This window comes from Lissotriton vulgaris, chromosome 4_1 (genome assembly GCF_964263255.1).
Source record: "Lissotriton vulgaris chromosome 4_1, aLisVul1.2, whole genome shotgun sequence".
NCBI classification, from domain to species: domain Eukaryota; kingdom Metazoa; phylum Chordata; class Amphibia; order Caudata; family Salamandridae; genus Lissotriton; species Lissotriton vulgaris.
Window position 1 is genome coordinate 1,805,583,536 of NC_141691.1, and position 21,466 is coordinate 1,805,605,001.

At 42.0% G+C, this 21,466-nt stretch overlaps 1 protein-coding gene across 1 annotated transcript in view; it reads left to right on the plus strand.

Moving 5' to 3' along the window:
* Positions 1 to 21,466, plus strand: part of LOC147724582 (fibrocystin-L-like) — a 2,246,326-nt gene that overhangs the window by 1,816,226 nt on the left and 408,634 nt on the right. The window contains exons 69-70 of the mRNA XM_086918063.1: positions 6,956 to 7,046; positions 14,658 to 14,806. Coding sequence (XP_086774189.1) covers positions 6,956 to 7,046; positions 14,658 to 14,806 — 240 coding nt within the window. The remainder of the gene's footprint in view (positions 1 to 6,955; positions 7,047 to 14,657; positions 14,807 to 21,466) is intronic.

Here is a 21,466-nt window from a genome sequence, read left to right on the forward strand (position 1 = left end):
TATAGTTTCCTAGCGATTCTGTAGGCAAGGGCTTCCTTTGGGTCATAGTTTTGGCGCCATTTCTTTTCGAGCGCTCTGATTTCTGTACGTTTGATTTTTAGCTCGGGGAAAAACCAGGGTGCGGATTTTCTATTCTGTTTTTTTCTAACTTTCTCTGAGTTGGCCGGACCGCAACACTCAGAGATCCAATTGCAAAAAGTTTTGTAGTCGGATTCTGTGTCTCCAGATAGCAATGGTCTAGATTTCTCTGCGGTGAGCAGGAGATTTGGTGAGCTGGCAAGCTTTTTCCAGTCTTTTTGCATCGGGACTTCGATTTTTAGGTTAGCGGTATTAGACATTTTTTTGTTGGTGGTTAGATTGAACGGAATTAACCAGTGGTCGGTCCATGTTTGGATCAGCGGGTTTTCGACCGTTAGGGTTTTGGTATTAGTGCAAATGCAGTCTAGTATATGGCCTGCTTTGTGCGTGGGCATTTTGGTCAGTATTTCCAAACCTAGAATATTGGTTAAGTCCTTAAGCCATATGGTATTGGGGTCGTCGGGTTTGTCTAGGTGGAAATTTAGGTCATCCAGAACTGTGAAATTTGCGTATTTTAGGGTTAGGGTGCTGAGAGCATCTTCGAAACTTTCGAAGAAGCCGTTTTGGGGTCCTGGGGGGCGATAGATGAGTGCTCCTGCGAAGGTATTTTCCTCATTTAGTTGGATGCAGAAACCCATACTTTCTGCCCCTTTTACGTCTGATAGTTCTATGGTCGTACATTTCAGCGAATCTCGGTGGATGATGGCTAGGCCACCTCCTCTGAGTTCTTGTCTGTCGATCCTCTGAATGAGGTATCCTTGGGGGACAGTTTGGGCTATGATCGGGTTGCACCATGGTTTCAGCCATGTTTCGGTTATGAAGAGCATGTCAATGTCGTTCTCTGTAATGAGGTCAAGAATGTGCTCCCCATTTTTGCAAATGGACCTCGCATTGATCAAGGCTCCTCGAAGCGAGGTCGCGTTGTTTATGTTACATGACTGTTTTTCCGGAGTGATGAGAGTTCTGCAATGGAGGCAGCAGGCGGGTCCTAACCATGTCTCGGCATTGATAATGTTAAGACAGTAATTTTTATTGCGGTTTAGAGCGAGTAGTTCAGCTCGGGTATAGGTAAGTACTTGATTTGTACGAACCGTAGGTTGGGCAGCGTGACCGGCCCTGGGCCCGGCCGTGGCACGGACGGGCACAGACGGGCTTGCCTTAGGCGCGCCTTCGGCGCGCAAACGGCGCTCCCGCTGCGCTCGTCCGCTGCGCTTCCTGTGCATGCACATTTGTAGGGCGAGGGGGCGTGGCCTTTAGTGGGCGTGTCCGGCGAGCGCGCCTGCTCTACTATATATATATTTTATGGGGCAGTAATGATGTGTTAACCATTTTGGGCCCGATGTAGGCCGCCATTTACCAGCCGGTAATGGCCGATTCGGCCATTACCGACCGGTAAATGGGTTTCCCTATTTTACCGATTCGGTAAATTTACCGAATCAATAAATTTACCAATTTGGTAAAATACCGAATCAGTATTTTTACCGATTCGGTAACTTCCATATGTAGGTGGGACTCTTCTGAGTCCCAAAGGCCTGTCAGATTCGGTATTTTACCACCCAATCCAATTGGGTGGTAAAATACCGAATTCAGGTGTTCATGCACATGTGTGCATGCACACCTATGCTATGTGACAGACAGATATGCCCTTAGGGCATGTCTGTGTGCCACATGGCACACATGCCAGTATTTGGGGTGCTAGAGGGTGTCAAAGTGACACCCCCTGCACACTTGCTGTAATCAGTATTTACCGAATCGGTAAATACCGATTCGGTAATGCCCATTGATTCCTATGGGCTGCAAAGCCCATAGGAATCAATGGGCATTACCGATTCGGTATTTACAGAATCGGTAAATACCGAATCTCAACGATTCGGTATTAACCGAATCTGAAATACCTACATCCCCCCCCCTCCATTTTACCACTTCTTAAATCCCAAATCGGTATGGTTCGGTATTTAAGAAGTGGTAAAATGAATTACCTACATCAGGCCCTTAGTGTTGTGTGTTTTTGCTACATCTCGAAATTTCTTACCTGTGTTGGTGCCGCCATACAATTTGATCCTCCTGCAAAATTTCTTCAAACGAAAGGAGAACCTTCTAATCCTTGGACTAGGTGGAAAATGGAATTTTTAGCATTTCTTAAATCCATTGATGGTGAGAGACTCTCTGCAGAAAGAAAGAAACATATTTTTCTACATTGTTGGGTTCTGAAGGACAGGTTGTTTTTAGAACCCTTCCACAAACTGATGGCAGCAGAGATAGAAATCTGTTTGAAGATGCTATGGCTCTCATAGAGATCAGGTTTAAACCTACTTCTAGTGTTGCTTTGAACAGGTTTACATTTTATACAAGAGCTCAGGAAGAGAATGAGACTTTTGATGATTTCTCACAGCGTTACAAGCTCTCTCTGTCAATTGCAGTTTTGGTCCTATAATTGATGAAATGAACAGAGATCAGATTATTGTCCATGTCAAAAGTAAGAAAATTCAATAGCATCTCTAATGGAGTATCCTAATCTAGGAGTCTTTATAAGTGCATCAAAAGCAATGGAACTATCTGAAAAATGGATGAAGTCCTTTTATAAAGATAACAAAGGAACAGAAGACGAATTCTGTGCTGTAAAGCCAGAGCCTTCACATGTCGCTCAAAGAGTGTTTAAAATATCTGACAAGGAATTTCATTGTTTTCGGTGTGGAAACCCTAACCTTGGGGCTTCTTTTCCTAAGTGTCCAGCCTTAGGTAAAGAATGTAAGTAGTGTTGACGTTGTGGACATTTTTCTGTATTTTGCAGAGATTCTAAGAGTTATGCTGCCTGAAATCCTACTCGGAATAGAAATTCTTATGTCAACCAAGATTTTGTTAATGACGGAGTGAGTGAGTGTGAAGGAGGTACTATTACTGAATACAGTAATAGTTGGAACCATGGGTTGATCTTACACCACCCAGATGTTTGGTACACATATTGAATGTTGAGATTGAACTGGTGGCTGAATCCGGTTCTCCGTGGACCATTATTACTAAGGATATTATCCTTGATCATTTTGAAGGTATTTTCACTCTTAAAGATCTGAAGGAATCAGACATCATTGCTAGGGCTTTTGGTGGATCTAAAATTGACATGGAATGGTATGTGGATGTTGATATTGAATTTAAAGTACACATGGCTCATATTAAAATGTGTGTTGCGGTCAAGGGTGTGAACGTGCTACGTTGGAAATACCAGTGGTGTCTAGGAATTATTCTCAACTGTAGGAGTTGTGATCCTGTGTTATTGGTGTCTCAAGTGCAGGAAGATAAGAATTATAATGATGAGAGCACTGCTATTGTCAACTCTTTTTCCAAAGTTTTTTCAGGAAAGTTAGGAAGACTCAACAATTGTATTCATAAAATTAAACTTAAGCAAGGAGCCCTTCCTGTTAGGCAGAAGTTGAGAGGTGTATCTGTTTGTGTGAGAGAGGATCTTAAGTTGATTCTGCAAAATCTTATTGAGGAAGATATCATAGAAGAAGTAGAGACCTCAGAATGCGTTTCTCTTATTGTTCTAGCGAGAAAAGCTGATAAAAGTTTGAGACTCTGTATGGACTTGAGAGCATTAAATACGAATTTGGTGGTGGATTGTCATCTTTTGCCTAATATAAATGAGATTGTCTGTATGCTGGAAGGAGCCAAGGTATTGTCTACATTTGATTTGCATTCTGCTTATCACCAGATTGCCATGACTGAAGATTCAAAACAATACACTGCTTTTCTAATGTTGCAGGGGCTATTCCAAAAAGAAAGAATGCCTTTCGGTTTGCCATCTGCGGTGTCAGTATTTCAGAGGGGAATGTACCATATTTTTTAAAGATTTAGACAGTTTTGTAAAGTGCTTTCAGCATGACATTCTTGTGTTTTCTCCTAACCAAGAGAAACATGCTGAACATGTGAAAGAAGTATGTAATTGTTTAGAATTAAATGGCCTTACTCTTAAGCAGAATAAGTGCAATATGTTTAGTGAGACGGTTAAGTATTTGGGGCATACCCTTTCTAGAAATGGAGTTGTTCCAAAAAAATCTTAAGTCGAAGCTATTGTAAAGGCCCCACCCCAACAACAAAGAAAAGTTATTATCATTTGCAGGATTGTGTGAATACTATAGAAAGTTTATCAAAGATTTCTCAACCAAAATAGAACCATTGAGAGAACTTACTGTACACAAGGCCGAACTTTGTTGGACACAGAGACAACAAGATGCCTTTCAATTTATCAAAAATGAGATTGTCAAAGCTCCAATGTTGAAGTCTTTCTGTATGAATAAGTTGTGTCTTGTGACAGTAGATGCCAGTTTGTATGGTTTGTGTGGTGCCTTGTCTCAAAAGTGTGGGAAGGAAGAATGGTGTGTGGCATTTGCTTCATGTACTCTCAATGAAACTGAAAGGAGATCCTGTGTTATTGAAAGGGAACTGTTGCGTTGTATGTGGGGTATTGAGCACTTTCCCATTTTTTATGGGGAAGTAGGTTTGTACTCAGAACTGATCACAAGCCACATGTTTCTATTTTGTCACCTGGAGGAGGATGGAATGCCACTGCCAGGATAGGTATACTTATGTCCAGACTACAGAATATAGTTTTAGTGTGGAGTATGTTCCGGGAAAGCACAATTTTATGGCAGACTGCCTTTCCCGTTTACCTTGTCCTAGTGTGGAAGAAGTGGAAGTATGTCAAGATCTCGAAATGATTGCTTCTGTTACTGATTTTGTTGCCATGGAATTTTCTACCATCTGCGATGAAGAATAGAAGAAGTGCGTAGTTGCTGATAAGAGTTGGAGTATGCTTAGAGATTTTATTCTTAATGGATGACCTAAAAGTAAGTCTGTCCCTGTTGAAGTCAAGTCTTTTTCACAAGTCCACTGAGCTAGCAGTGGAAGGAGAATTCATTTTCAAGGATGGGAAATGTGCTCCTCCTGAATCCATGCCACACTTTATTCTTAAACTTGCCCACGAGGGACATCCTGGAATGTCATACATGAAAAGGTTGGTGAGATCTAGTTTTTGGTGGCCAAGATGGCAGACAGGACTGTGAGGGAATCTGCTGAATGTATTAACAGTGATAAAATGTTGAAACCATGTCATGCTCCTTTGAAACAAGTACCATCGCCAAAATATCCAAGGCAAAACATTGTGTTTGATGTTTCTGGGCCATTTTATTGTCTACCTCAAGAAGCTCATTTTGCTTTGGTGATCATTGATTACCACTCAAAATGGCCTGAGGTTAAGTTTGTTCCACATGCAACCACTCAAACCTTCAGCAGGTTTTTCACAGAGATTTTTGCTCTCTATGAACCACAAGGGAATGGACAGGTTGAAAGATTCAACCATGTGCTTAAGGATGAAGTAGAAGTAGCTAGGAAAATTGGTAAAGAATGGAAAGTTGTTCTGAGAGAAAGACTTTGGATGTATCATATTACAAGCCAATATATCCCAGATCTCAGCTCATTCCATCTTCTGAGACGGAGATAACCGACATCCAAACATTGTACTTAGTGGATTAAAAACAAATTACCTGATGAGGTAATGATCGACTACGAGTTTCTTTTAAAGTTCAACAAAAACAAGAAATAAATGAAAGAGTGCTATGATGCTCACATTAATGTGAAAGTGCCTTCTTTTGTAGTTGGGGACTTGGTGAGAATATGTAAACCACGTCTCAACACAAAAGAGACTTCTAAGTATGGTCCTCCTATTCGAGTAGTTAACGGTAACATCAATAGTGTTATGACACAAGTTGGAAGAGTATGTAATGTAAGGTGTGTTTTTAAGTGTCATCAGAATGTTCTTATTGTGATCAATAATGGTGAATTTTGTTTGCCATGTGATCTTGGAGTTCCTTCTGAATCTGTTGCTACCAGAATTAAAACTGGTGGTAGATGTGTTAAAACTCCTGTAAAAATGAAAGATTATGTTTAATTTGTTAAGGGAAGGGATGTGTTATATTCCCTCATATATTTATATGCATTCTCTCTTTAATATATCTCTTTTAGAATTATTTTTTCTTCCTCATGTTGTTCTAGGAGTCATGGAAGTATTATTAATTCTATGTTAGCGCCCTGGAGTTTGAGACCAGAGCGGTTGTGTTGTGCTGTTCTCCTGTAGAATATACCATCTTTTGTATATGTAATGTCTCATGGTGAACTTCTATGTTACAAAGGGACTTAAAATAAAGCCCACAAGAAAATTTTGTTAAATTTAAATAAAATAGTCAACATAGTTAAACATATAACTAAATATAATTTAATGCTAAAAAATCAGAAAATCAAACAGTGATTATTTAATATTTTGACAATCTTTTTAACTTTAAAATGAATGTACAATTACAATGTAATGAAATGTTTTTCAATTACTTTTAATTAATTCTTTACACCACTTTTAATATTTAATCATCCACATTTTGCTTTTACTTTGGGTGGGAATTTATTTTTTAATTTAAAGTTCACAAAAATAAGTTTACTTATTTTTAATATATTAGAAGATTTAGTTCAGAATTAAGTCGATAGAGCTGTATCGTTTAGATTAGAATATAATAGATATTTAAAATACATATATAAAAAAAAATGTCAATAATATCTAACTGGAAATATTTGTACTCATTTTTTTAAGTTAAATAACCTCTTTTAGTTTTCCATCTACTTTTGTCATAGGGAGAAGTGAATAGGTTGCAAAGTATGTTTAATTAACGTGAGAATTTTTTGGAACCCTTTGCTTGTTTTTGCAGATTATCTATCCCCTTTTTCAAATTTAACTCTCAAATATATTGACAGTTTTCCATTAACTTGTATTCTTAGCCATTTTTCTTAAAGGTTTTCATAGTAACATTATTTTTATGTTTAAATGTACTTTCAGGTAAATAACGGCAGGCAGATCATCCTGCAGGACAATATTGTTGCAGGATTTGAAAGAGTTGCTTACCGTGTTAAAGGTGAACCATGCACAGGTAAGTTGATGATGACTTTGTTTCAGTAACTTACATTGGCAACATGATTTGAAAACATGTAGGACCTCATTATGAAAGCGGTCATAAGGCCTCCGACCTTAGGTTGGAGGCCATACGACCACCATCATCAGTTTCACTTCCAACAGGCTGATTAAGTATCACCCGGTCAGAAGTGAAGCCAGTCGGTCATTCTGGCTGGCTTCTGACAGGCTCAAGGAGGCGGTCGGCCATTCAGAACCAGATTGTAATCCCAAAGGGAGGGAATATCCGTCCTTGAGATTACAATGCATTGTTTCCGGCATGGTTTTCCATGCCAGCCTGTCCGATATGGAAACCATGTCTGTGCTCTCTTGTGTGTGCGGCATATTGTTGGTGGCTGAGGGGGCACCTATGGTGCCCCCCTGTTATTCCCTGCACCTCTTGGCAGGTACCTTAAGGTGTCTGTCACAGGGTGCAAGGATTAACAGTACCTCCCATTTTCCTATGGAAGCATCCACTATGGTTAGTTTACGTCTGTATGTAGGAATGTAACCACACAGAGTTCGGTCACACCTTAATTAGGCGTTTGGGACCTCCGACCGGAGGTTGGTCGGTCCCAGGACAGAGACTGTGTCGAGCAGAATTAAGTCTGCCCGACATCGTAATTAGCCACTTAGTGTTAATTCTCTGCAATTAAGGTAATGTGGACATAGAGTTTAAGGGTAAAGTATATGAAAATCAAACTAGTATTTATGAATCAAAACAAACGGTATTCCAAAAAGCCCTGTCAGTCAAAACACTTTTATTCGATTATTTCAAATCATAAAAAGACACAGATACAAACATTTCATAGCAAATATACCATAAATGATGTACATCAATTTAAAAACATGGAAATTCATTTAGTATTAAAAAACAGATCATAAAATATACATAAAACTCATTATAAAAGTGTAGTCACACAGGAATGATCAGGACACACAGACTCTTAGTCTTAATTCGCACAGCGGCAACTAAAAAGCTTGCTACATAAAATATAACACGGGTACTACTCAGCATCTGCAAGTAAATGAGGGCTTTCCTGACCTGTATAAACCCCGCCTCCTTCAGGATCGGCATCAAATATTTTTTACGGATATCAGAATAATACTCGCAGAGCATAATAAAATGTAAAGTGTCTTGTGCAGAAAAGTTATCACACTTACATGGGTTGGAGTTTTCTGGTTTACCCCATGTTGGGAAAGAACCCAATGTAAGTTGAATTCGATTAAAACAGAATCTAATCAGGAGGTGCCGATGAAAGGGTCTCGTTACTAGTTTTAAATAAGGCTCAATCAAAGGAGAAGTAACCAGGACATAATTAAGTTTTACAAGGGTTTTTTCCAGTTCCTGCTCTTCCCTTTCCCGAACTGACATATTTAAAAAACTAATTCTCGTCCAACCCACATCCTCTTGTTTAATACGATCCGGAGAAGAATAAAGCTCAGGGCGCCCTAACATCGGGAACATTTTTTTAATACAGGCCAGCCATGGAATCTTACAGGCTCTATCCAGGGCTAAACAATCCTCTAAGATCAGGTGATTCAGCGAGATTTCCTGGTTAAGCCAGGTCTTAAGCCAAAAAATCAAAGGGGCCATTTTTATTAGATCTGTCACATACTCCAGTCCCAATTCTGTGTGGATCGAAAAAGTCGGTGTAGACTGTGGGACAGATAACAGAGCTCTTAAAAACTGTACCCCCAGGCATTTTACGAATCCAATAAGAGCCTAGGTAGATTTAGCTACCGCATTACTTTTCTGCTTCTGCTGGGGACCCCAAGTACCTCTTTCATCAAAGAGGACCTCTAAGTATGTAAACATGGGGACCCTCTTCACCTCAGCATCACAGCAAAAAAAGGCCTTCCTATTCAGTTTTTTACTTTTCTCCCCTACAATCATAACCTGAGACTTATTTATATTTACTTTCAGGCCCAATGACGTCATAAAATTACCAAAGGAGTTCAAAGGGTTTTGCAAACCTACCCTGGTGCAGGACAGTAGGACCGCATCATCAGCGTATAGAAGCATCGGAATAACAGTATCTCCTATACGTGGGACGTCCAAGGAAGCCTCAACTAAAGATTTCTCGAGTCCATTTATATATAATGTAAAGAGAAGGGGGCCAAGATACACCCTTGCCTGACCCCCCTCTCTGAACTAAAGTGGCTAGTGCATCTTTCCCCCTGTGTGACCCTTACTGAGGCTAAAAGTCCACAATGTAGATGAGCTAAAAAGTTGACTAGAGACAGATCGATAGCCAAATCCAATAAAATTTGCCACAGCTTGGACCTGTTCACCAGATCAAAGGCGGTCGAGAGGTCCATAAAACCCATGTAAAGGGACCCATCCTTAGCAATTGTATATTTACTTATTAAAAGCTGCAGGTTCAAACATTGATCTAAGGTACTTCTATTCGGTCTAAAACCTTATTGCAGGTTTGAGAGGACCCCTCGGCCATTCAACTAATCCATAAGTTTGTGTAGGATGACTCTGCCCAGAATTTTAACTGCAGAGTCAATCAAGGAGATTGATCTACAGCACGAGAGGTCCCCTCTCTGCCCCTTGTTAAAAAATGGGATAATGGTTGAACTGGCCCAAAATGCAGGTAACTCATTTGCTCCTGACACATTGAACACATTTGTTAAAACCTTAGCCCAAAGTTTAGGAGCGCTCTTATAGAGATCTGCCAGCACGCCATCAGGGCCAGGCGCTTTGTTCTTTGAGGTCTCTAAAATTGCTCTCTCAACTTCATGCACTTCAAAAACTAAGGGAGGAGCTGACTGCATAAGAGGTGTGTCCCCAAATAGGGTCTCCTGGTCAAGGTAACCATAAATAGACCTAAAGTGTGCTACCCAATGTTCATCCTTAATATTACTTTCCAGAGTGGTGTTTTCTGATCCAGAAAAAAAGTGATGGTTAACAGTAGACCAGAAATTTTCACTATCTTTTAATACCTCATCTGATAAAAGAGTATTCCAAAAAGCCTTGTCAGTATTTGTACCCAGTCAACACGAAGAGAGAAGACCCCACAAGTTCCAGGGAAATTGATGAATTAATTTGTAACTTTGTTTTTTATTTACTGTATGGAAGGTTATCCTTTTTATGAACGACAAAATTTATTATGTAATGCATTCTGGTTTATCTATTTATGTGTGTTTTTTTAATAAAAAAAGTCTGTTAACGGTATAAATTAGTTTATGACCAGTGATTACTACTAGTATGAACGAGTGAATGTATTGCGTTTTCCAGGGATCCTCTTTATACTTAGTATTGGTACCCAGCCAAAATATACTTTATAGAACATTAAAGATTGTGCATGATTGTGATTGGTCAAATAAAAAAAATGGGCAACATGTCTTAGCTCACACCAACCCCATATTATAAGTAATCAGATATCTAGGGCAAGATGTTGGTAATTTCTATTTACGGATTCCTAAATACCGAATTTTACTGATTCGGTATTTAAGAATCGGTAAATAGAATGTAGGTAAACAATCAGTAAATGTTACCAATTCGGTAATATTCGTTTTCACCGATTCAGTATTTACCCAATCGGTAATAAGGAATACCTTCCCATTCATTCCTATGGGCCTGGAGGACCGTAGGAATGAATGAGAAGCCCATTCTATTTTATCATGGGTCAAGCTTTGTCTGTTGCATTCGAAATGTCTAAAGTCCCATACCTGAAAAGGCCTCATTCACACCTGGGATTACCTTTAAATTAAATAAAAATGTTCACAAGGTATAATTCATAGATACAATTAGGTTTTTTGAATAGTCTGAAGCATGTGTCCTAATTTTTTTCAAGTAACCAGGGAAGCATTTTATATTAGATTCTTCTTTTTGATTAATGAGCAGAGAATTTAAAAGCCTCATGCAAGAGAAAATGCAGGACGATTGCTATGGCTATGAGTTACCATCTTCCTAGGCCCGAGATATGAAGAACAACTTCAACCCTAAACTGGACCCAGGGCTGTCAAAATTAATAATCATATCATCAACTGAACAAATACAAATTAACTGAATCCAGTCATCACCTGCTGCTCTTTTTTTTCTGTTGAGAGTAAGGGTGCTGGAAACCTAAAACTATCAGCTTACCCTTCACCAGGACCCAGAAATGTATAAGTAATATGGCCAGGAATGGCAGCATCTCTGGGTAATACACTTCATACTCACGTCGCTCGCATGCTCTTTGGATTCAGTGATATTCAAGATAGTATCTCTGAAGTAGTTGATTGTGGGGCCCAGTGTACATGGCCATGCATTAAACCACTCTTGGATCATGATTCAACCCTTTTTTCAAATGATTCCAAGAGTCTATGTCAGAGATAAGGAGATTATAAGTAGAAACCAGCTCAACTCTAAACTAGGTTGAAGTAGCCAAGCCAACCCAGTGCAACTTAATTGGAGTTCTGTGTCTGTACTGTCTGTTAGTTCACCAAGGACTACAACTTGGTGTGAGGTTAATGGTATTTCCAGCACCATAATGGTAAAGGGTATCTGTCAGTCTGGGTTGCAGATAATTTGGGAGTTCACTGATGAGCTTAAACAATCATGGTTAATGAAGGGAGAGATTTCATCAAGTGTGAATTTGCAACATAAAGATTATATTTAAGTAATGTGTGTGTCCTCAAATAAGCATTTTTAGAAAGTAAATGTGCAATACCACTTTTCTGTCACACTGTGCTCTAATTCCTTATGAAGCTTTGCTAAAAAATAAAGTAAACGAGACAGGTACTGCTGTTATAATAAAGTTAACGATAGACACAAACAAAAATAACAGACATTTTAAATGCTAAAGAGTACCTGACCTTAATTAAGCAATGTTTCCTTAACTGGCTCTACCAATGAGCAGTATGAATGTAATGTTTCAACATATTCACATGGGCCTACTGGGCACAACTCACTTACGTATGCAAACATTAGCCTTATGTAAATTTGTACTCAGCACATCTCAGCAAGTCCCAGATTTATTGCAAGCATTGGCTTAGTCATTATGTCTCGCCTTTGGGACCTTATAAGTGTTTAGCCTTGCAGCACATTATCCTGGTATAGTGCTGCCAGGTATTGAAGAGCTATACAATTATTACACCCTGGGTCATGCAGTCTGATTAAGGAATACACGTGTGGCCCTGAAAACATTTATGGACACATTTCAAGGTTTTTTGACGCACAGACAGATTGACAAGTGCCTTGATGCAACAGAACTATAAAAGTCTGTGTGTGACTGCATCACTAGAGTATTGAACAGCCTATGAAAAAAACAGTGACGTATTTTCCAATGGAGATATTACATCCCTTCTCTCCCCAGGTCTCTATTCCTCAGATGCCTTTCTCCAGAGTTGTTCATTCAAAACACTGCTTTCACCATTCGATTACCAGCGAGTCACTAACCCCTGCCTCTGTCCTAGCCCTCTCAGTGTAAAGAACACTGGGGATATCAACAATGACAAAATGCTACTATTTTGTCAGGTAACGGGGACATAATAACTAAACAGGGGTGATGTCGGCATCACTTAATCTCTGGGCACCTAAAAACAAAAAGGTTAACCTGACCTTGTGCAATGTAACTGGCGCATTTGTAGAGCACTCCAATACCTTCGGTCAGTCGAGTTTGAGCTCTATAAAAATGCCTCCAAAATGAATCTGACCTTGTGTAATGTAACTAGCGCTCATGTAATGTGCCACATCACCTTTGGGTGTCTCGAGTTCACATTATGTAATAAAAAATGCACCTTGATCCCCGGGGAGCTGCAGTGAAAGTTCTGTGAAATTAGGCCTCTGAGAGGAGTAGAACAGGAAGGGCCAGCAGGGCAAGAATGCCAAGACTTGGGAGGAGGTGGGGGGGAAGCATGATGCTCCCATTTGTCAGGTAAAGAGGAAATAATGAATAAACAGGAAGGGCAATGGAATCCCTTAATCTCCACGCACCTAAAAACTAAAAAATTAACCTGTCCTTGTATAATGTAACTGCCACTTTTGTAAGGGGCTCTTATACCTTTGAGTCAGTCGAGTTCGTACTCTAAATGTCCCCAAAAATTAATCTGACATTGTGTGATGTAATTAGCTCTCATGTAAAGCACTCCAACACCTTTGGGATTCTTGAGTCCACATTATATATACACATGAATCAGAGAAAATGCAACAGGAGTTGCCCAACTCTTGCCTTTAACTGTGCCGCAAGGTTGAGCTGCTGAAGGTCAATAACTGAGGCTCACTAAAGCAACAAGCAGTGAATCAGGAGGGATATGGGGGAAATTCTTGCACTTTAAAGTTAGAAAAAATTAAAGAGGTGCCTTCGAAAACAGCATCAGAAGCTTCTGACATTTCACCTCAGTAATTGGATGGAACAGGGAGATTAAGTGACGGGCACCGTAGATGAACCACAGGCAAACAGTGACACAAGCAGGAATCAGAGAAAGAAATAGTCCCCCAATTGAACACATAAACACAGAAGCATAATGTTAACAGTAATTGAGCGGTGCTCTGTGGCAGGAAACCAAGCACAAAAAGGAGGGACAAAGAGGAAGGATTAACCACTAGCAACAAATTGAAGGATAAATAAAAAGGCAATGTAAATGTACATGTATTTATATAGCGCAAATCGCCCACATCGCAGGCATCTATGCGCTTGCTTCGGGAACCCGTCCTGGTATTCCCCTGTGAGATAACCCCTGCAGGGTATCCACAAGGTGAAAGCCAGGCATCCCGCCGCGAGGGGCCGTTGTGGAGATTAAGCAAGCTATTGCCCAGAGTCGCAGAGTGTGAACCCGTGAGTCGAGTAGGCACCAGAGCGAGAATTATCGAGTCCGTGGAATTATTGAGCCCAACCCCCGTCGAGGCGGGGAATTGAACCCTGGTCCAGGGCCGATCTCAGCTTCCGGGTCTGCCGCCTCTAACCCCTGAGCCACACTTCTCCACAATGGGGGGGGCTGTAAGCCCACAGAGTGAATGCAGCATGTCTCAAAGAGAAAGTGCATGCACTCCCTAGGCTCAACCTAAAAAGGATGCATTGATGCCTAGCCTTTTGTTGTATTTCTTTGAATATGCACCTATCTCCTGCAGATTAATTGCCGTTCACTTACCATGTATGAAGAGGGAGACGGCAACTCTTTACCAATGTATTATATTTTGCGACTGACAATTCTATCCACAAAAGTGCTCAGAATTAATGTCCAAGTGATAAAATTAATCTTGTGAAAAGTAGTACATGCTCTTCAACAAATAGGGTTAGTTTTAATGACTGTCAAAAAGCAGTTCCTCACTTGCATTAACCTGAGAGAGACAGAAAAAAACATCACACAGATGGAAAGCAGGAATTTGTAAGAGTGAAATGAAGAGGCAGGAAGTGTCTAGTGGTGGATTATGGAATCAGGAGGTGAAATTAAGGCTGTGCAGCATGGGTATTATGTGGGCTGAAATGTAATCGAATCAGCCGTTCTGAACAGAACTTTGTGCACTGGCACTCATTCTTTTACACATTAAGCATAGCTAGTACGCTCTTAGGGTTAGCATGCTAGGAACAATATCACCACTCCTCAGAATTTTGATAGAGTTAAAGTACTGGGTGATAAGATATATTCTTGTTTCCAGGTGCAAGTAATTCAGGTGAACAATGGTCCAACAATGAAGCTCACGGAGGATTGTATGGAGTGTACATGGAGGAAGATGGCCTACCAGGGTGTTCTCGAATACAAGCTTTTACACTTTGGAGATGCTGGGACTATGGCATCTATTTCCAGGTGATATTTAATTGTTTTTTTTTTAAGTTAACAAGAACCTTTGAGCTGAAACAGAAATAGTCTTAAAGGGAAGCTCTTGAATAATGTGTAATATAAACAGCCACTGGGCAACTCAATGATTGGTCTTTGTACATTAGATGTCCAGACAATTCTAAGTCAGGGCATCTACCTCCTGGCCCAGAAATACATATGTTAGATGCAGCATGGTTTGTGTCAATGGGAGAGAGAGAAAGAAATTAACATATCTTCTAAGATGAGGTGCCTTTTTTCCTCTCCCAAGGTGCTGGATCACTTTTGGCTGCCATGCACCAGTACACACACCCTTACTCATAGTGCAAGGAATTCTGCATTCAACAAACCTTAGTTTTTGTACTGGAAGGCAACACTTTTAATACAGAAAAGATTATTTAAGCCTCTTCCCACTTCAGATATCTGTTGTAAAATGCAGCAAAGAAATGAAAAAAGCTTCCATAAGAATTGTGGAAGTGGGTTTTAATCGCATTTCTGAAATGTGGATGATCAAAGAAGAAACTTTACTCTAATTATTCACTTTGACATACATAGTGAGAAAATTCATGGATTGGAAAACATCAGTCAAATGCTAACATATTTTGTTTAATAAAATAAAGACATGAAAGGAATATTTAGATTTTATGATAGGGTTAAATTACAAATCAGTTAAAGTGGATTTCAGCATGATATCTGCCATGATTAAAATATGGATCATATATATTTCTTTGCAGAATAGAATGAAAAATAAGCCTGATTTTAAAACAAGATTAATAAATTAGGTTCAGATCAAGATTAATTGTAGAAATAAAAATGGTTAGCAAATTGTGAGAAGAACGGTGGAAATGGATATAGTCATGTCATGAGTTAGTCCTCATCCCATTTCTTTTCATTGCAAGAGAATATTATGATTTAACTTCTGGAGAAAATGTACATTTATCTTGCAGAACAATGATACTCTAGGGCCTGATTTAGAGTTTGGTCGTAAATCCACCAGCTCAGCTACCTCAAGCATAGCAATATTATGCTGGATGACATTTTGTGTGTGGAGTCCACTCTGCATTTACAATTTACCAATTGATTCTGGGGAACTTTAAGTTAGCCCCAAACTCTAAATAAGGCCCTGAAATCTTGGAGAGAGTTGGACTACTTAATAGCAACTCCCAAAATGTCATTGTGCAAGAATATTGAGGACAAAGTATTGGAAAGTGTAGATTTACTATTCCTAACTCCACATCTATGTGCCTACAAAGCACATTTATCACCCAGGTACAAATATGTGGAGTTAGGTTTAGAAAATCAAGATTTACTTACCTGTCAATACTTTCTTTTCAGTATTTTGTCCTGGATATTTTTGTTGTTGATACCGTGGTGTCAATATTCAGGGCACACAACAGAGAGCAGATATCACAGTTCACTCTAAAAAAAGAGGCACATAAACTACTTCAACGCACTGACTGCCAAAGCGCCACCCATCAAATTATAAATCACCCCTTAGTCTCTTTTTTGGACCTTGAAAACTTCCAGCGGGACAACCCCGGAATATATAGGTGTGCAGGGAGACCAGGCTCCTTACCTGTGAGGGTTGCAAAATTTTTTCAGGAGCATCGGTGTAGGAGTCGTTGGGGCCCTCAAAGTGACACGCGTTGCAGATAGAGCTTGGTGAAGTCAAGAGCGCCGGCATCGGCAGGTGTTGGGTTCTGCAGTGCCCTAGGTCGCGGTGCGAGCAGCGACTCAGTGGCGGCGTCAGATGGCGACGGTAGAGAGACCAAGTTCACGGTGTGAGATGAAGGTGGTGCTCATCATAGTGCTGGCAGGTTATGGTGCAAGCAGCGGTGTCATCATTGCCGAAGTGCTGCCGTCGGCTGACAAACTGGAGTCGATGGCATTGACGTCGGTTGGCCAAGGCTGGGGTGCGGGATGAGGGCGATGCATCGTGTAACTTTATGAGCGGTGCCCTCGAACAACAGGGCAAGCAGCGGTGTTGAGTCTGGCATGGAGCGGCATCATCGGGGATAACACAGCAACGTCGTGAAGCAAGTCAGAGCAGAGTGCAGTACCCACAGGTCGAGGTACGAGCAGCGGCTCAGTGGCAGCGTCAGCCGGCTTTGTTGGTGAGACCAGGGTCGCGGTGCGGCATTGCGGCGGTGCCCTCTTTGGTGCCTTCAGGACACGGAGTCGGCAGCGGCGTCATAGATGGTGTCGAGCTTGACGTCTTTGCTGTTCCTGAGACTTCTTGAACAGGGGGCAAGCTCTACCTCAAGCCCTTGAAGAAACTCACGAAAGTAGATTACATAAAGTTCAGTCCAGTCCTTTCGCTGCCCAAGACAGAAACTGCCACTGTAGGCCAACACAGCTAAGCAGGCAGCAAAGTGGTAGTCCCTCCTCACAGCTTCTCCAGCTCGTCTTCTTGGCAGTCTTCTTGATCCAAAAGAGTTCTGGGGCTTGGGCCCCAATATTTATACCACCAAATCCTTTGTCCTCTGAAGGTGCACTTTGTTTACAAGACTCCTGCTTTTCATTTGACAGTGTAGGCCAGGGACACCAGATGCACCACAGGAGGTGGAGCCAGTATTGTGGAAGGCAGGCACAGCCCTATTCAGGTCCCAGGTGCTGCACCTCCCATCACTCTACATGTAGATGTTTCTATTCAGCCCTGTGCTTACTCACCCTGTCTCCTGGAGCCAACCAAGCCCCTGTCACTCACAAACCAAACATGCAATACACAACCTCGCAGAGGAAGGCTGGATGGTTCGGCAAGAAAATACCTACTTTCTAAAAGTGGTATTTTTAAACACAGAATGTTAAAACCAACTTCACCAAAAGATGTAGTTTATCATTCTGAGTTCAGGCATACTAAATTCGCTTTCCTACTGTGTTCTGTGGGTCCGTTAGGATTATAAGATGTTATAATCAAACCGCCCGTTCTGGCCTATGGGAACAGGTAGCCTTGCAATAGTGAAAAACGAAATTGGCTGTAATTCACTATCAGGACATGCCACACACACCAGGGCATGCCCTACCTTTCACATACAATGCACCCTGCCCACAGGGGTACCATGGGCCATCCTTAGGGGTGACTAACATGTAGAAAAGGGAAAGTTTAGGGACTGGCAAGTGGGTGTGCTTGCCAAGTCGACATGATACAGACAAAGTGGTCCCAGATAATCACACAATTAACTCAACCGTAAAATCACTTGAGTGAATACAAACACAATTATAACAACATTGTTTTTAATTACAATGTGTATTGTAAAAACTCATTCATAAAATAAATACATAGTAAATCGCATAGAATGCCCCTAAAAATGGAGTAGGGAAGGGTAGTGCTGGGATAGTGAAGGTATGGGATTTGTAACAGGGGTCACTGAGACCTGAATACACCAGAAATAATGATAAGTTAACACAATGGAACAAATAACTTATCAATTAATTTAGCAATCATGCCTCAAATAAAATCACAACTGATAAATCAGGGAAGAGGTTGAACGCAGGAGGAAGTGTTGACCGAAGTGGATGCAGGTGTAGTATAAACCTTGCTAGAGGGTCTTCATCAGGACAGGGGATGTGGAAGGTGGGGCAATGAATCTGTATGGATAATTGATAAATAAGTATTTCTACGGGTCACATAGCATCCCAAAAACTCCTAAAATAATGAAAGGCCGAGAGGAAATACATGGTCATATGTTGAGAGCACACGAGGAATACATTAGAGAAAACATAATTTATGACCGATAGTTGTTACGGTCACCTATATATCTTGTGAATTGGAGACAACCTCAAACCAAGGTGGTCGATTGGTCATTGAGATGTACGGAACAAATAATGGTAAAGGAGTCAACACATTACAGGCTGGAGAACTCGGGTTAATAATGTTCGAGACTTGGCATCTGGTTAACTGATCCAAGGCGTGATTTTACGGTTGAGTTAATTGTGTGATTATCTGGGACCACTTTGTCTGTTTCAACCTTCCGCCCAGGTCCCAGTGACTTCTTGGGTTAACCCGTGTTTCTACAGCACTGCCAAGTCGACATGGCAGTCCCAGACTGCACACACGCTCTGCAATGGTAAGCCAGAGTTACTCTTTATGGGCTGTTTGTGTGGGTGGCACAATCCAGTGCTGCATCCCACCAACAGCATTTGATTTACGGGCCCTTGCACTTGCAGTGCACATTACTACGGACTGACACGTAAATCAAATAGGCCAATCATGGAAACACCAATCCTTAACACATTTTACTACAGGAGCACTTGCACTTTACCACTGGTCAGCATTGAGGAAAATGCGCAGAATGATTACACCAGAGAAAGCAGAGTCAAAACCGGGAGGTCAGACAGCAAAAAACTCAGGGGAAACACGTCAAAAGATGCCAAGTCTAACACAAGTCCCCTCCAGCCGAAAGTAGGGAGAACTACTCACCCTCCTGGGAGTGCTCTTCCCTAAGGTGGAAGAACCTGGACAGACCATCTGCGTTGGCATGTTCTGTGCCAGGGCGGTGTTCCACTGTAAAGTCTATTCCCTGTAGGGAAATGGACCACCTCAGAAGGTTTGGATTCTCACCCCTCATTTTGCATCAACAATCTGAGGGGCCTGTGGTCTGTCTGAACCCGGAAGTGAGTCCCAAACAGGTATGGTCTCAGCTTCTTCAGTGCCCAGACCACAGCAAAAGCTTCCCTTTATTATGGCACTCCACCTCTGTTCCCTGGGGAGTAATATCCTGCTAAGGGAGACTACTGGCTGGTCTAGACCCTCTTTGTTCGGTTGTGAGAGCACCGCTCCTACACCTTGCTCTGAAGCATCAGTCTGCACAACAAATTCCTTGGAAAAGCCGGGTGCCTTGAGCACGGGCACGGTGCACATGGCTGACTTCAGGGCATCAAAAGCTTTCTGGCAGGACTCAGTCCAGATCACCTTACCGGGCTGCTTCCTGAAAGTCAGCACTGTTAAGGGGGCAACAATGGTACCATAGCCCTTAACAAATCTCCTATTGTTGCCGGTGAGACCCAAGAAGGCTCACACCTCTGTCTGGATTTTGCGGGCCTCCCAAGCCAGAATGGTGTCAATCTTGAGTTGTAGAGGCGCTACCTGGCCGCTTCCTACCTGGTGTCCCAAGTACATCACAGAACCCTGCTCGATCTCGCACTTACTGGCATTGATCGTGAGGCCTGCCCCTTGCAGAGCCCTCAACACATTACAGAGGTGCTGTAAATGTTCTTCCCATCCAGAACTGAACACAGCAATGTCATCCAGGCAGGTGGCACTGAAATCCTCCATTGCAGCCAACACCTGGTTGACCAACCTCTGAAAGGCAGCAGGGGCATTCTTCAACCCAAAGGGACCATCTGGGGTTGAGAACACTGACCTCTCCTTTGCCCCATCGGTTAAGGCAATCTGCCAGTACCCAGACGTTAAATCAAACGTGCTGAGGAACTGGGCAGCTCCCAAACGACCAATGAGCTCATCAGCTCTGGGGATGGGGTGCACGTCGGTCCTGGTGACAGCATTGAGCCCACGGTAATCCACAAAAAACAGTCGTTCTGGAGTGGCACCGGTTGCAGCAGACTTTGGGACCAAGACCACTGGGCTGGCCCGAGCACTGTTGGAGGGCTCAATCACCCCTAACGCCAACATCTTAGAGACCTCCTCCTTGATGCTAGCCCTGACACGGTCAGTCAACCTGTAAATCTTGTATTTTACAGGAGGGCTTTCACCAGTGTCCACGTCATGGGTACACCAGTGAGTAACAACTGGGTTCAGAGAGAATAGAGGGGCGAACTGTCCCAACAACTGCCGACAGTCCCCCTGCTCACTCTTCTCTTCCACCCCATCATCTGTCGCCAATAGCTTACTCACTTCGGATCTCTGAAAGTGGGGCGTGAGGGGGTTCACGTGGAGGACCCTCAAAGGGTTCCTTGGCATCCGCAAATCCACCAGGTAGGTGACCTAACTTTTGCCCTCCATCACCTCAAAGGGTTAAGTCCACTTGTCCTGCAAGGAACAAGATTCCACATGGGCCATGACCCACACTTTTTGCCCAGGTTGAAATTCGACCAGAGCGAAATTCTGGTCATACCACCTTTTCATTTCTTCCTGGCTTGCTTCTAGGTTTGCCTGAGCTAGTTTTCTGAAGAGGGCAGTTTGGCTTCTGAAGGCCAGCATGTAACTAAAAACATCGTGGGAGTTTTCCTGGGAGCTGCTTCCAAGCCTTCCTTTACCAAGCTCAGAGGTCCTCTGACAGGGTGGCCATACAGGAGCTCAAAGGGGCTGTACCCAAGACACTTCTGAAGCACCTCCCTGTATGCAAAGAGAAGGCATGGCAAGAGGATGTCCTCCTTACGCCTCATAGGTTCTGTTAGACCCTTGATCATGCCTTTTAATGTCTGGCTGAATCTCTCCACCAGACCGTTTCCTTGGGGGTGGTAAGGAGTGGTGAACTTGTAGGTTATACCACACTCCTTCCACGGGTATGTCATATACTTGGATATCAAAAATAGTTTTGTCACGCTTGCACTCTTAGATACCCTTTATTTACTGCTGTTGCGTGCTCCAGGGTGTACCCTCCTTCTGAGTACAGGAACAACAAATCGACTGCGTGACCCTTAATTGAGTGACGTCCCCTGGTCACAGCGTAATGCCCATGAATTGGGTTG